This window comes from Corapipo altera, unplaced genomic scaffold (genome assembly GCF_003945725.1).
Source record: "Corapipo altera isolate COAL_440 unplaced genomic scaffold, ASM394572v1 316, whole genome shotgun sequence".
Taxonomy (NCBI): Eukaryota; Metazoa; Chordata; class Aves; order Passeriformes; family Pipridae; genus Corapipo; species Corapipo altera.
This window is the reverse complement of record NW_020884974.1, coordinates 928,256-944,108: the sequence shown is the minus strand read 5'-3', so window position 1 is coordinate 944,108 and position 15,853 is coordinate 928,256. Positions and strand designations below refer to the sequence as shown.

The 15,853-nt window shown below is 43.6% G+C and overlaps 1 protein-coding gene across 2 annotated transcripts in view; it reads right to left on the bottom strand.

The window, feature by feature from the left end:
• Positions 1 to 15,853, bottom strand: part of CUNH1orf21 (chromosome unknown C1orf21 homolog) — a 116,183-nt gene that overhangs the window by 11,204 nt on the left and 89,126 nt on the right. For both annotated transcript variants that reach the window (XM_027665265.1, XM_027665266.1), the window contains exon 4: positions 2,096 to 2,172. In XM_027665265.1, the coding sequence (XP_027521066.1) occupies positions 2,096 to 2,172 (77 nt within the window). The remainder of the gene's footprint in view (positions 1 to 2,095; positions 2,173 to 15,853) is intronic.

Here is a 15,853-nt window from a genome sequence, read left to right as displayed (position 1 = left end):
CAGAACAAAAAGATTTCCCCAAATCGAAATGTGAATTTAATTCTCCATGTAAGAAGCACATCAGAAGGCATGAGAACACGTTTTTAAATGTTTCGTGGCAGGCTGAGGAAACACATTTTGCCAAAAGCAGAGATATTTATCCCCAGTATCAGCACTGTCTGAGTGATGAATGGACTCAGAGAAGCTCTGCCAAGAAGGAGTGAGTAAAAACTTCCCTGGGAACTTAATCAGTAGAATTTAGGAACACCTGCATCCAGCTCTGGGGTCCCCAGAACGAGTCATGGACTTGTTAGAGAGGGTCCAGAACATGCCATGGAAATAGTCAGAGGGCTGGAGCACCTCTGCTCTGGAGACAGGAGGTGTTCAGCGTGGAGAAGAGAAGGCTCTGGGGTGACCTTATTGCAGCCTTTCAAAATATCAATATATAACACGGAGAGGGAATTCTTAGCAAGCCAGTAGTGACAGGACAAGGAACAACAGTCTTGCAGTGACAAGAGGGCAGGGTTAGATGGGATACTGGGAAGGAATTCTTCCCTGTGAGGGTAGGGAGGCCCTGGCACAGGTTACCCAGAGAAGCTGTGGCTGCCCCATCCCTGGAAGTGATTTATCCACTCATTTCTGCTCTTTCAGCTGAGTAGCCCTTTTCCCCCCAGTGCCACCCCTCCCAGCAACCAGAACTGTCGTGGTTTTTACAAGATAAACCTTTAAAAAATAATTGTGCGTGATAGCAGCTATTTGCTGACCTGGCATTTAGCAACTCAAACACATGTAGCCACTTTACAAACAAATGCAATGGTAACTTGGGCAAACAGCAGAGCCTTGGGCAAACAGTGGAGCTTCTACCCAACAACGTACCGTGACACTCTGCACCTCTCTCAGAAGTTTACTTATTTTGGCAGGACTGGCATAGAAATATTTACCTCTGCCAGTGCAATGAAAAAAATGGGCTTTTTGGTGATTCAATATCAGTTCTGATTTCTGCAGGAACCTTTAAAATGATGGGTTTGATGAAAGAATGGAAACCCTGACCCCATGCAGTTCCTCTGGCTTGGATGTACCAAGAGATTACCCACCAAAAGAACAGCCCTTTTCTACCCCAGACTAATTAGCCTCATGTTAGAGCATCTTAAATACATCTCTGACCCTGCTGGGAAGGGCAGAGTCACAGTAATGAAGTACAGCTTTGCTAAAGTGTGATTTTACCTCCACCTCCCTCCTTTGAGTTTCTTTGCAATTACATCCAAAGCACTTATTTTTTCCCTTTGAAAGGAGGCTGAATTATACTGTCAGTTGATTAGGAAATTACTAAAGTTTCCAGTCTTGAAACCGTGTTCAAAGCACTTGATATTCAGCAAGTTAAAGTTAATAAGTGCCCTGAGGGCAGGGCATAAAGAACAGCATTTCCATAGTGTTCAAAATCCAGCAGCAGAGCTTCTTCACTTGTTCGTTACGAACCTCATATACAGCTCCATGTAATCTGTTATTTCCCAGCCAATTAGTAATTAAATGTAATGATGATTTAGATAAGAAATGAATTACTAATATCAATATAACCAGCTCTGTCACAAGAGTTAAATATTTCATGGCACTGACTGACCTCAGCCAGGGCATGGGCACAGAACTGCCAGCCAAGGGTGGAAAAACTCTCAGCTACAAAACCACCCTCATTTTAACGTGACCATTCTAAATGGAAGAAGTTTACCATTCCCAATCCCAGGCAATACAGCTGCTAATGTACACCAGGAGCAAAAACCTCCCTGGAAACTTAACCGACAGTATTTATGAACACTAGTGGAGATATAATTTTAGTTATGTGTAAGTTGTATAGAAAGCTGAGAAACAACACAGGATGGGTCTCCTACCAGCCATGACAAGATGCCTCTCACCTCTTTTTAGGTCCTTTGCTGTGCAAAGGGGAGATGCTGCCCAGTGTGTTGTTGGTCTTGGGACACGAGTGACCTTATCTACTCAAATTGAGCATGGTTTTTAGGGCTGCTGGAGCCACCAGCTGGTCTGCACTAGGCAGCAATCTTGAATCTCACAGACACTGCTTAACCCTCTGTATTATGACTTAAACAACAAAAATTGAACTTACTTTGCTCTGGGTTGATGTACTAATCCTGGGATCTCTTTATTAGATTTAAGTCTTACGTTTGAACTGGCACTTTTTTCCTGAAACACACAAAAAACACACAACAGAGATACCATCAGTATTTATTTAAGTACACAAAGGGAGACAGGCACTTGTCATCACAGTGTCACACTGGGCTGGGTTCAGGCTCAACCTGCAGAACCCAGTGAGGAAAGCTCAGCAAAAATTAAAGGCAACACAAATGATGCAGTGACCCCACATGGGCAATTTTTAAATGCCATGGGCTTGGTGGTGTGGGGGAACTGCCTCCTGGTCACCGAGCAAAATCCATGGAAAATGAGGTGTGCATCTGTGGCTTGGCTCCTCACAGAGTTGTATTAATAACAACATCAACTAGCACCTTTGAGAGGGCCCCAGAGTAACTGGGCCCCAGGCTTGCTCAGAACAGAGCTGAGAAACAGTAACATTGTGGAAAACCATGTGTGGGAGGAAGCATATGTTAAACGTGGCAGGGAGAAGAGCAGCAATGGCAGACTTGACCTTCTCAGCCAGAAAACTGGGAACAAGGAAGGAAACCAGCTCCGGAGAGCCCATCATAAGAAGGATGTGGATCTGCTGGAGAGAGTTCAGAAGACATCACCAAGAAGAGTAGAGTGGCTGGAGCCCCTCTGCCCTGGAGCCAGGCTGGGAGAGCTGGGGGGGTTCCCCTGGAGAAGAGAAGGCTCCAGGGAGAAGGCTTCCTAAAGGGGCTTCAAGGGAGCAGGAGAGGGACTTTGGACAAGGGCCTGGAGTGACAGGACAAGGGGGAATGGCTTCCCACTGCCAAAGGCAGGGTGAGACTGGGTATTGGGAAGGAATTGTTCCCTGTGAGGGTGGGGAGGCCCTGGCACAGGTTGCCCAGAGAAGCTGTGGCTGCCCCATCCCTGGAAGTGTCCAAGGCCAGGTTGGACGGGGCTTGGAGCAACCTGGGCTGGTGGAAGGTGTCCCTGCCCATGGCAGGGGGTGGGACTGGATCTTTAAGGTGTCTTCCAAGCCAAACCATTCCATGTTTATAGACAAGAACACAACCATGTCCTCTGCAGAGGACCAGAACCGTTAAAAACATCTAAAGAAAGGCATGAGAAGGGAAAAGAGATGAGAGCCAACACAAGGTAACACCTTGTCATCATGTCATGAGCTTCTGTAACCCAAAACTTAGTGCACACATGTATCTATTATCTCCAAAATCCTTGAAAAGGATAAGGCCCCTTCCAGATCCTCCCAGTGCCGTGTGCTAGGGAAAGCTGCTGGTGCAGATGGGAGAGGTCTGAGTCAAATCTTACAGCTTACCCACTCCACAAAGCCCTCTGAGTTTCTTAGCCATGACAATTTAAGAAACATAAACCCAAAAATTAGTGGGCTTGTGGGTAATTTTGGTGAGTTTGTTTAGCCTTATTTAGTCTTTGAGTGTCTGAATCACACAAGGCAATTTTGGAGAGGGCTACTAAATCACTGAGTCAAAAAAAAAAAAAAGAGGCTGTCTAGCAGTTAATATTTTAATGAATAATTCCACAAGGGATGTAAACATCAAATGCCTCAGCATCTTTGGCACTGTTTAATGCATATCTTCTAATCCTCCTAAGCAGAGAACTGTGCATTGCATGAAAATAACAGTGAGAGAGAAACAAGCCCTTCCTCCAAGCTCTAACAAGTGTCTGTGTGTTTGCTACATCCCACCAGCCACCGCCTGCCCGTGATCCCGGGATGTCAAGTCAAATCAGAACAGAAGATAAAATCCCTTCTTTCAAAGCATCTCCTAGCAGTGTGTAGATGTTGTGTGTGATGAACATGCATGAACCTCTCATGAGCTGATGTCTGACTCACAGCTGGCAAGCAGAATGAAAAGAGAGGGATGGGTCTCATGGGGGAGACACTCGTGACAACACCAACACCAGAAGTCAGCTAAAGCCCAACCTCGTGCATCAGGTGAACTTTCATCATCAGATTTACTCCAGGGGAAGGGGAAAAGGAAGGGGAAAGGGAAGGGGAAAGGAGAAGGGGGAAGGGAAGCTCTGATCTACAGCTCCTGTGTTGGGAGCTTTGATAAATCACAGCAGGGCAAACCTGACTTCCACACCTCTGCTCATGCTTTGGTGTCAGTGCAGCTCTATCAGGAGTTGGAATCAGCCCAAATCCCAGCCTAAAGAAACTTCTGGCACTTAGGAATGAATAGAAAGACACAAGAAAAATATATGTTGCCTTCTCTCTAGAGGTCCCAGAGCAATATTCAGAATATTAACAGACTGACATAGGAAAAGGGAAGTAAAATATCAGTTTACTTGACTTCAAGATTCCGCAGTTTATTCTTTCCCTCCCATTGCTCCTGATAATTAACACACCTCAATTATCTATTACAATTCTCCTGTTTAAGCAGGGATTATTTTACCTTCTCCATCTGTTGCTCAGCAGGAACAGACAGAAAAAGGGGAGTTAAGAGAAAAATAAACCTCAAGCAGGTCTCAAATTGGCTCATTGCTTTGTTTCTAGCTATTATTTATGGCACTGATATTTCATTGCACCGATCGAAATATTGGCTTTGACAAAAATAGATATTCAAAACCAATTCTCACAAATACAAACAAATAGACTATTTTTTCCTCGTCACTTTGAAGACAAACTGACTCATCAGAAATTAATGGTCTGGCTTCTAATATTCCGCTAACAAAAAAAAAAAAAAGCCGAGATGCTCTAATGCAGTCAAATTATTCTTTCAGGCTGACTTGACTTTCATTGAAGGGTCACATCTCTCAGTTCAACCTCATTTTCTCCCCTATTTAACAATAAATAAGTTACCAGGCATCAACAGAACCATACCTGGTTTTAAAGCCCAAATCTGTTGCAAATGGAAAGGAATATGCAGAAGTTTGTTTTTAATCTGGCTCTGCTTATAAGGATTATTTAAAGTAAGTGCAGTAAATGCTGCCTCACACCACAGGCTTAAAAGGAAACCCTCCAGGATGCTGCACTTGGAGAGCAGCATTGGCAAAAAAGGAGAATAGTGGACATTTTCTTCCCCATTATTTTGCAATTAATCATTATCAAGGTAAAACTGTCATCCAATCAAGGTGATTTCATTTGATAGATTTGTTAATTATTGTTAATTCCTCCATAAAGGACGCACCATATCCAGAATTTCAGGGCACTAACAGATGGCAGTGACTCTGCTGCCAGATGCTATTAACACAGCAACAGCCACTACTGCCACTATAATTAAATATCTGTCAACATTTCCCTTGATGCTTCCCCTCTTACGAACCCATTTCTACAGACATGGGAACTTCATTGGAAGGATTCTGCTTTTCTTCATCAGGCTGCCACAGATGGACTCAGGTAAGCTGTTAATAGTCCTTCTTCTCGACACTTTTAACACTCAGCTTATTAGAGAAGGGCTGATTTTTAAGAGATGCTTCCATAAGAGCTGCCATATTTTATGAAGAGACTATACTTTATTTTAAGCATCTTTAAATTTATTAAACTGGCCAAGAACTCAAAGATGACAGCAGCAACACCACTATGTAATCTAATGCCTAATTTTGATTAACTTAATCACATATTGGTCTTTAATTGTTTTTCCTCTAAAGTTACAAGAATTAAACAAAGACACAAAGACACTGAGGGGCTGGAGCATGTGCAGGGAAGGGAAGGGAGCTGGGAAGGGGCTGGAGCAGCAGGAGCAGCTGAGGGAGCTGGGGGGGGCTCAGCCTGGAGAAAAGGAGGCTCAGGGGGGACCTTCTGGCTCTGCAACCCCCTGACAGGAGGGGGGAGCCGGGGGCGGGGGGGGGTCGGGCTCTGCTCCCAGGGAACAAGGGACAGGAGGAGAGGGAACGGCCTCAGGCTGTGCCAGGGGAGGTTTAAATTGGATCTGGGGAGAAATGTCTTCACTGAAATGGGGGTCAGGCACTGGCACAGCTCCCCAGGGCAGTGGGGGAGTCACCAACCCCAGAGGGATTTTGAAGACATGTGGATGTGGCATCTGGGGACACAGGTCAGTGGTGGCCTTGGCAGTGCTGGGGAATGGTTGGACTGGACAACCTTAGAGGTCTTTTCCAGACAATTTTACATTTCTAAGTCAGTAAAACTTAGTGTAACGGGGTTCTTAGTTTCCAGTCTGGTTTTGTTTAATTTGCAAAAGGCTGAAGTATTCAATTTGTAACCTGGAACCACCAATGTGGAAGGTGGCATGTTCCTCCAGATTAGTATAATTTTAAAAATTAATTTGTCTCTGTAGATTTGCTATTAAAATATATTTGAAGCAAATAGAAACAACAAAGGTCTCTCCAGAGAGTGATCATGGTTTTTACTCAATACTGGTATAGTTTACAGCCATTCAAATATTTTTAAAATAATATTCCTGATTTATATCAAGATGACACTTTTCTTCAAAGGAGCCCACAGCACCTTTAAACTGCTTTCTGGATCCATGTAATTCATCATGAAAATAACTTACGGGAAAAATGAAGTGTTTGTTTTCTTTTTATACCATAAACTATTCTTTAAAATAATTGTATTTGAAAAGGAGGAAACCAAATGCATCAGTCAGAAAAAGAATGAAAGATGAGATGTAAGATTTTAATACGCCAGCCCAGCATTTTTTACCTCGCTCAGTCATGAGGACAAGCCCCGGGTAATAATATTTCACATGGACTGTCTTGATGCATCAGGATGAACAAGGGAGAAGTGAACCTATGAGATTTTACGTGAGTCTCCTTGCTTTATACACACATAAGTATTTATTTTTCGTGCTATCCTTTGACAGGAAGAGAGCCTTTCTTTTTTTCTCTATCTACCTGGAAGCAAAACCACCTGAAAATGTTATTTAGAGTAACTTTATAACCAAGGGGCAAATCAAGCATTGAAAAATCTCAGATGCTGGTCAAAAGGGATTACTCTTGGATGCAGTTCCATCATTATCCCTGCCCTAATGTGTCCATGCACCTAACGCAGAAGGGGGTCCCTAGGCACAGAGCCATAGAATCCTACAATATCCTGACTTGCAAGGGACCCACAAGGATAACTGGATTCAGCTCCTGGCTCTGTGCAGGACAGCCCCAGAACCACACCACGAGCCTGACAGCACTGTCCTCCAGGTGCACATCACCTCCAAAACATACACCAGAACCTAAAGCCAGGGCTTAGCAATGAATGTGACCTTCATGGCACACACACAGAGACAGAGAAATGGATGTTCACGGCGAGGAGACAGCTAAGAAAGGTGGTACCTTCACAATCATCAGAAGGACCTTCGACCTTTCCCAGGTAAGTCTTTCTGAAAAGGAACCTTCTACTTGCAACAGTCAGTACTGGTACAGCCTCCCAGGGCAGTGTGGATGCAGTCACAGAGGCTCCTGGACACACAACTGCAACACAAGTGAGCGGGTGCTGGCCCCGCTCCCCCCTTCTTGCCCCTACAGAACCTGTGTAACCCACCATGGGAGCTCAGTTTTAAGGAGCACCTTGTATCTGAGGCACTTGAGGCAACAACAATGCCCAGCTCATCTGTTTGAGGCAGCGCTGCTCCCTGGAGCACCCTGGTCCTCAGGAACGAGGACCTGGAAACGCGGTCGTTATTTGTGGATTTGGATGAAGCTTGAGGTCACATTTCATAATAAAAAAATCTGTTTTAAATGGAATATTGTAATAAACATTATTGCTGTATCAGGCCAAAATCCCCTCAACTAAGCATGAAGGATTTGCCCACAATGCCTTACTCCTGTCAGCATCTCCATCCTTGGAGAAGTCTAAAAGGTGTCTGGACTTGGCCTTGGGCAGGAGGCTCTAGATGGTCCTGCTTGAGCCACAGGGACCAGATGACTTCCAGATGTCTCTTCCAACTTCATCCAGCCTGTAATTCTGTGACAAAGTATCTTCCTTAATAAATCAGACACTGAAAAAAACCACTTTTGAATAGGTTTGTTGAGTTTTACCCCCAAGCAGCAGTGGGAGAGACGGCATGCAAAGGGAAAGCAGCAGCAGACACAGTGCCTGGCATTTATTCTGGAGAAAAATCCGATTCTGCAAACCCAGCCAACATCCCGCAGTGAGTCTGCACTGACGCAGGGAGTGTAACCCAGGTTTGGCAGAGAAAACCCCTGTGCTTTCACCAGAGATCCAAAATGTGTTCCAGACCTCCTCCTGAAACGAGCTCTTAACAGAGCTCCTCCTTCCCAGGGTAATTACTGGGAAATTCTGCTGTAGCAACTCCAGATCCTGCAATGCAATATGGAAGAGCAGGATTCAGAAAGCCACAAAACCCTCCGAAATTTACTTAGAATGGGATAAAAACAGGTAAAAAAAGAGAAAGGTATAAATCCTGAGCAGCTTTCTACAGCCCATCACAAAGGCATCTGTTGCTGCAATCTGAGAAATTAGAGAATGCTGCTTTCAGTGGTTATTATAATAATAAATAAATAAATACCTACATACAACCTACATGGAGATCCTCCTCCAGACTTGGATCATCTACTAAAAAGAAGTCAACACAGAAAGCCAGTGCAAGTGCAAGCAGGAAGAACGAAATGAGTGCTGGAGACCAAGAAAAAAGACAATGAGTTCTAGCTGAGAACACACTACAAATTCTGAGAATGGTTTAAATGAAGCTTAATTTACCCCTCCAAGGGAGGAAGCAAAGCTTTGTGCTTTGTGGCAGGGCCACAAACTTGCTCTGTCCACAGCTCTGGCTCTGCTGCCTCTCCAATATCGAGCTCCCTCTCCGAGGACACCCAGTCTGAGGTTACTCACTTGCTGTTCAGGTTTCCTGGATCTGCTGTTTGTGTATTTGGCTGAAACTGGTACAATAACTAGTTTTTAGCTGCTTTTTAAAATGCTTTTGAGATGTTAAAAATTACAGTGCAAGGGTTATTCTAAAAAACATCTGACATGCCCATTACACTCAACTCGTGCTGCAGGAGCTCAAAAATCAGAAAAATTCAACCATAAGTGTAAAGTTGGGGAAAAAAAGAAGAAAAATAAAGGAAGAAGAAGGAAAATGCTCCATCAAGAGTGAGTTGCAGGACTTCTCTTGCAGTATCTAAATACAGTTCACCCTCAGCCAAAGTTACTGGCCTTTGAGCTTTGATGGAGAACATCATTAAAGAGCAGGGGAAAAAAATGAAGGGCAATTCCCATCATGAAAGGGTTTTCACAGAGCATTAATATTTACTAAATCTAATAGCTACAACTTTCTAAATATTCTCATCAGCTTTTCAACTCCTTCCCCCTCCCAGCCAATATTAGAAAGTCTGGACTAATTGGTTACAGTAATTCCAATTAATTCTGTCGAGTAACCAGACACCAGGAAGGCTGTAGACAAACTGAAAAGTAGACATGGGAGCAGCTGGTCTGAGGACAGGAAATTAAGGCAGGTAAACAGAAGAAATTACTCTTACCTGCACCTTGGCATCCTGCTTCCTTTCACAGTTCTGAGGTTTTATCACCCCACAAGTTAGAATACTCTTGGTTCTATATGGCTTGGGACACCAAGGTTCAGAAAAATAAAATCTGGATTTCTGTCTCAGAGTTCTTTTCTGCAGACAGACTGATAAACATCAAGGTGTCCCCTATAGAAAATGAGGGGTGTGATCACTGGGGAAATGCCTCTGTTGTGAAACATGAGGATTACACTGCCCTGAAAATCAGGGTTTTCTGGCTCCCTCAGCATCTGTGGTACTCTGAACAGTCAGCCAGGACAAGAAAATGAGCATAACAGAGATAAACAAAGCCAGAACACCTGCCTCCAAGTGCAGGAAGTCTGAGGTCAAAGAGGGAATTCTCTTGCTCCTGCAGCAGGATCCTCACTCATCCATGTAGCAAACCCAGAGAATGGGAACATGGGCAGGAAGCAGAGGAAGGGACACATCTGCGAGACTGCCACGAGATTGCCAGCGGGAAGGGATTTGCAAAGTGAAGCTGAGGAGCATCCCCTCTACAAACAACTTTGCAAGAGGCTGAAAACTATCCCTCACAGTCATACACCCAAGAAATTCAGGTGACAAGGTGCTTTAGAGCTTACGTCAAAAGATACCCAAAATACTGCAAATAAAGTGCTACAGGCAGGAAGGCGACCTGCTCTCCAACTCTCATTAATGCACCAGATCTTTAATGGCTTTGGTATGCCCAAGTGCTTGAAAGTTTTATCTAGCAAATAAAAAATAGATGGTTAAAAGTTAAAAACTGCATTACTGATGACTTTGAAGACTAGACTGACTCTTGTGGAAACTTCAGAGGGTTCAGGGCACTTGGCAACAAAAAGCACAACTAACCTTGCTCTTTTGCAGGTATGTTGCTCTCCTGGATTGCAGAACCACCCTGGATAACAAAACCTCGCTCAAAAAATGAACCTTCTGTTATTAAACCTGTGTCATCAACAATTCTCTCTCTCTCTTGCTCAACCAGCTTTTAAAAAAATACAGTTATTTATAGTAAATGTATATATTACTCATGCTCCCAATTTTCCATGCATCTCCTGAAGGCAGTTTTCCACCAAGTGCAATAACATGGAAAGAGCTGGCACTAAGCTGGAAACAACAGTACTGAGTGAAGTCTGCAAAACATTTATAGCCAGAAACAAATGTTGCAGGCAGTCTTGAGAGTGAATTTGGGTGTCATGGTGTTCCTGCTCCATGAAGGAACTTTGCTGGAATGGCATGGGGGTTATTGCCACCACAATTTTTGCACAGCTTTTTATTGAGATGGTTTTGAAGAGCTTTATGCCCTTCAAATATATATGAGAGAACATAACTAGAGAATGAGACGTGTACTGTTTAAATAGCTGGGCCTAAATTTTCAGTAGCTGTAGCATTTTCTCAAGCCGGTCTTCTAAAGGCAAAAATGACCTTTTCCAGACTGTTCTAAGAACTTGTTCTACACCTTTGTAAAATCAGATCTCTCTCCTGAGATCTTCCTGTGCTGTCAAAACCCACCAAGACTAATGCTCTCCCTGTGCACATGTCCTACCTCACTGCCTTAATACAAAGTTTTGGATTACATTTTAGGGTGGGGTCATGGAAAAGACGGTGACCATCAAACAGCCACTTTGAAGAGGACAAGTGGTTCCATTAGACCAGTCTTAATGGGGAATTTTGCGGGACACACATAAGATGGAGCACTTCTCCTCCACGGAAAGGCTGGGAGCATTGGGATTGTTCTGTCAAGAGAATAGAAGGCTTTGGGGTGACCTGACTGTGGCCTTGCAGGGCCTGAAGGGAGCCCACAAGAAAGACAGAGACTATTTACAAGGGCCTGGAGTGACAGGACAAGGGGGAATGGCTTCCCACTGCCACAGGGCAGGGTTAGATGGGATACTGGGGGGAAATCCTTCCCTGTGAGGGTGGGGAGGCCCTGGCACAGGTTGCCCAGAGAAGCTGTGGCTGCCCCATCCCTGGAAGTGTCCAAGGCCAGGTTGGACGGGGCTTGGAGCAACCTGGGCTGGTGGAAGGTGTCCCTGCCCATGGCAGGGGGTGGAATGGGATGATCCTTAAGGTCCCTTCCAACCCAAACCATTCTGAGATTCTCTGAGGATACTTCTTCCCCTCTTGTTCAAACCTGGGATTTACAAAGGACGGAACAACAAGGGAAAGCAGTGAAAGAAAAAGTCCTCCTGGGTTTGCTGCCTGCAATTTACAGGAAAGCCAAAACTAATTAGAAGGTATGGTGCAAATGAAGAGACCATTAAGTCATATGTAAACAGAGTAAAATGGTAGTAAGAAATTACAAATTAGATGACAAAACCAAGAATAGTGCTACTCTTCAATACAAATACATTTGCAACAGGAAGGGTTTATGCGTTCCAAACCAGCAAGAGTTCCCTACAATAAGCTCTCATTCTCCCAGCACTGTCCAAGGCTCTAATTTTGAAATTTTCAGTAATTGCAATTATGTAAATGCCACTGCTGGCACATATTCTCAATGTCTGTATTTTGCTCCTCTCAACGTCTGTTTTATTTGCATTAATTCTCAAATTTGCACCAGGCATAAGATTTAAGACCCGAGAGGATGAAGTAACAGCTCTTGCTATATGACAAGTTTCAGGGAGCATGGGTAAAATGTGCATTTCAAAGGACTTAATTGTTTGTATATTAGTAAATATGACATATGTGCTCTGACACATGAGAAGCATTATGGCTGCAGGAGAAGCCTTACGTTTGATTTATGTATTTTGTACCATATTTTCATTGTTTTGGTTAGCCATTACTTTGGAATGATTATTATTTCACACAGACTATAGTAGCCAGCCCATTTACTGAGTTGCCAGTCCTCAGATGTATAAGCATGCATTTTGTCTGGATTCTCCCAACACTTCTATCTAAAAGCAATACTGAGAATAGAAACCACATACATCAGAATGAAAGACAGCCACAAACAGTTTAAAAATTTTATAAGCCATTTAAAATAGTAATGGAGGCCGGGTTTTAAGTGTTTATCTCTTCTAAGTTTCCTTGGATAAAGAGCAGATAAATAAGAACAACTCCTAAGTGCTTGCAAAATGAGAGTCCAATATATTCCACTGAGGATGTATAAATATAGCTTTGATGTTCAGGATGCTGCAGGTTAGAAGAAGATATCCAAACCAACACTGGGAGAAGAACTAGCCTAAAATACAATTACAGGCCTGGAAACACTCATGTCCAACATTCAGCACATTAATGGTTGGAATCAATGACCTTAGAAGTCTTTTGTGACCTTAACAATTCTATGATTCTATCATCCTAAAATGACCAATATTTCAGAGTCCAAAATTACTGTTTACCCGTCATGGCTTTAAATGTCCATTCTGATTTTCCATTCTCTCACCTTCTCATTCAGATTTTCCCAAAACCACCCTCTGCAGGTGGCCAAGGACACGGAAAAGACTCAAAATGAGCTCTGCCCTCCTTTTCCAGAAGGCAGCAAATCTCTTCTCCAGGAAAGCATCAGTCAGCCCAGCCAGGGTTGGCATACAGTGTCTGCTCCCTTGGGAGGCACTGGCCATGGAAAAGGAGGATCATACACTGTGCAAGATCAGGCAAGCCAGGAATGGATCCTTCACTCACCCCCAAAATTTCAATATCTCCTTGATCAGAATATGAAGCAGCATTGTGAAATTAAGATTAGTCTCCTGAGATCTTCTCATGGTATCAACCACCACAAAAGGAAGATATTTCAGAATATCACCCAATTGCATCACCTGGGGGCATGTATCCAAACCACATCAACAGCTTTCCATCTAACCTGTTCTCCAAACTCCTATCCCGCAGGTTTGCTCAACAGTCTGTCTTTCATTTTGCCCCTTCCCTGAAAGTTCAAACATTTATCCTACTACCCTGCTTTAATCCTTGCCTGATGCCTTCCTGCCTCTCTCAGTAGTCATGGAGAAAAAAGGATTGTCATGCCTTTGAAGCAACCTCTTATATATCGGCTGACTCGCGTTTCCTTCTGTATTTTTAGGCTAAACAAATCCATTCCTTCCATCTTCCATTACAGCTTACGTTTGCTGAACCTCCTATTCTTGTCAGTCCCCTCTGGGCTCTTTCCCATCTGCCTGCATCTTCCCTGCACAGCACATTTCCCATTTTGGCCACAGTATTTAAAGCCTTGCTGAAGTCAGGATGTGTCACATGCATTGCTGTATTTATATTTTTTTATTCCTGTTTTTAATGGGTTACCTCAAAGGAGTGAGGCTGACCTACCAGAGATACAGGGTGCATCTGTAAACCAGGCACTCGTACTTTAAAAAAACCTCCGATGTAAATCAATGCTGAAGGAGAAATTAGCTGAGCACAACTTCTCTAAAAAATTTGCGGTACAGTGTTTAAGATCTCTCTCAAGCCAAAAAGGCTGGTGGGGATGGTCTGTCTTCCTACCTCAATCTTTGGAATATCTAAACCCAAGAAATATCAGAAAGTAAAATATCCGTGTGTTCTATGACTCACAGTCCATCAGGTCTTCCTAAAATTAAAGCAAATCACATGCAACAAGCAAAACAGGTGTTCTTAAATCATTTCAACTTTGCTATTTCTAATCAAAATGAGCTTCTAAGTCTCCAAGTTGATTCCCAGCCATTTGCAGACGCCAAGTTTTAACGCACACTCTTATTTTCTTTTCAAGTCAGGTGAGTGCAAAGAGAAACACCTCTAAAATTTACCAGGGCGGTCTCATCACAGGAATATTCAGAAAGTGATGGATCAACATGTACTACCAAGAGGTGCAGCATTCCCAAGCATGAAAACTTTCTGTCTGAGCCAGCAGTACACTCCAACGCACGGTCATAGCCATGGTACTTACAACAAGGGGAAAACTAGAGTTCAGTATGGAAATAGTGCTTCATTTTTTTCACTGCAGTGTTGTACTATTAGCATTCAATTACTTCCCTAAATTTAATTAACTCCTTGTTGAATCTTAATGTGATAATGAGAACTTTAATTCAAACCATATACCATGTCAGTGCTATGATCCTAACAGCAAAAATAGATCTTATTAAAGTCACCCAAGCCCCATAATCCTCCTGCCTTTTTATAACACTATGAGCCATATAAAAGCACAGCAGCTGCAACAGGCCAAGAATCTTCACTGATTGCTACTAGGAACATTAACAAATAAAATTTATTTTGAAATCAAAACCAGTTGGCTCTGATCAATAGTTCTTGTGTGTTCATCTCTCTGGCAAAACAAAAAGCAGCAGAGATGGTGATCAAAGGTCTCCACAGATCCTATACCTATGTTTCACCAAAGACCATGTTAGGTCATTTATTCTGTCAAAACTTTAAATTTCTGAACAACCCACTGCAGAGACCCATGACATGAATTCCTCCCTTGGCCTTTCTCTGCCTTGCACTTTGTAAACTCTTAATACCTGACTAGAGCCCCCTACCAAGACTCAAAACATCAAGACCTAGTAAGGAGCACACCTGACCTTCCAGCAGGCTCATCAAGTCTATTAGAATACCAACAAATAGATTGTATAACTTTATAAAGACAACTAAAACCACTGTGCTTGGTGCTTAGCAGCCCAATCTGACAATGCTCCCCCTTAAGGGCCCGTTTCATATCACACGGGTGCCGAAATCCCCCTTGGGTCAGGGGTGCATTTGCCCATTGCTGCTCTCCTGAATCACCCTCTGCATGGTTCTGCCAGCAGAAGACGACATGTGCTGAAGATCAGTTTTGCAGTTATTAAACACAACAATGACATGAGCAACTCCACTCTGGAAGGACTCTCTGTGACACTGCTCTGTGTGTTTGGAACAGCTGGGTAAGGCATGCAGGGAGGGAAAGCTAAAGGGGAAGGCGGGCAAACAACCTGCCACAGGAGCAGCATGGAGGCCAGCTCAAGAAGCCTGTGCTAGAGGCAGAATTGCTAAAATAACCTTCAGCAGAGGAAGGAAGGGCAAACAGCAGATGGGGATCACAAGATGAGGACACATTTTACGATGTTTAAACGTGACTTAAACAATAGTGATGATCTGAGTGCAATGAGCAGAAGGAAATACACTCCTTTCAGCCAAGGCTCCTCTACTTGTTTCTTGCAAATGAAGAGTCACACGTGGCCTAAACTTACAGCTCTAAATAAGCAGGTAGTAACACTGCACTGTCCTAATGAAGCTCTAGGACCATTAAAGCCTTTCTGTGACTATGGAGAGGGCTTGGTCCTTTGCTTCAGCGATCCCAATGGCCCTGCCGTGCGCTGCTTACAGGTGCCCTTGCCTCAAACCTGTGAGCTCCTGTGCCCATGGACTGTCTTCTGCCACC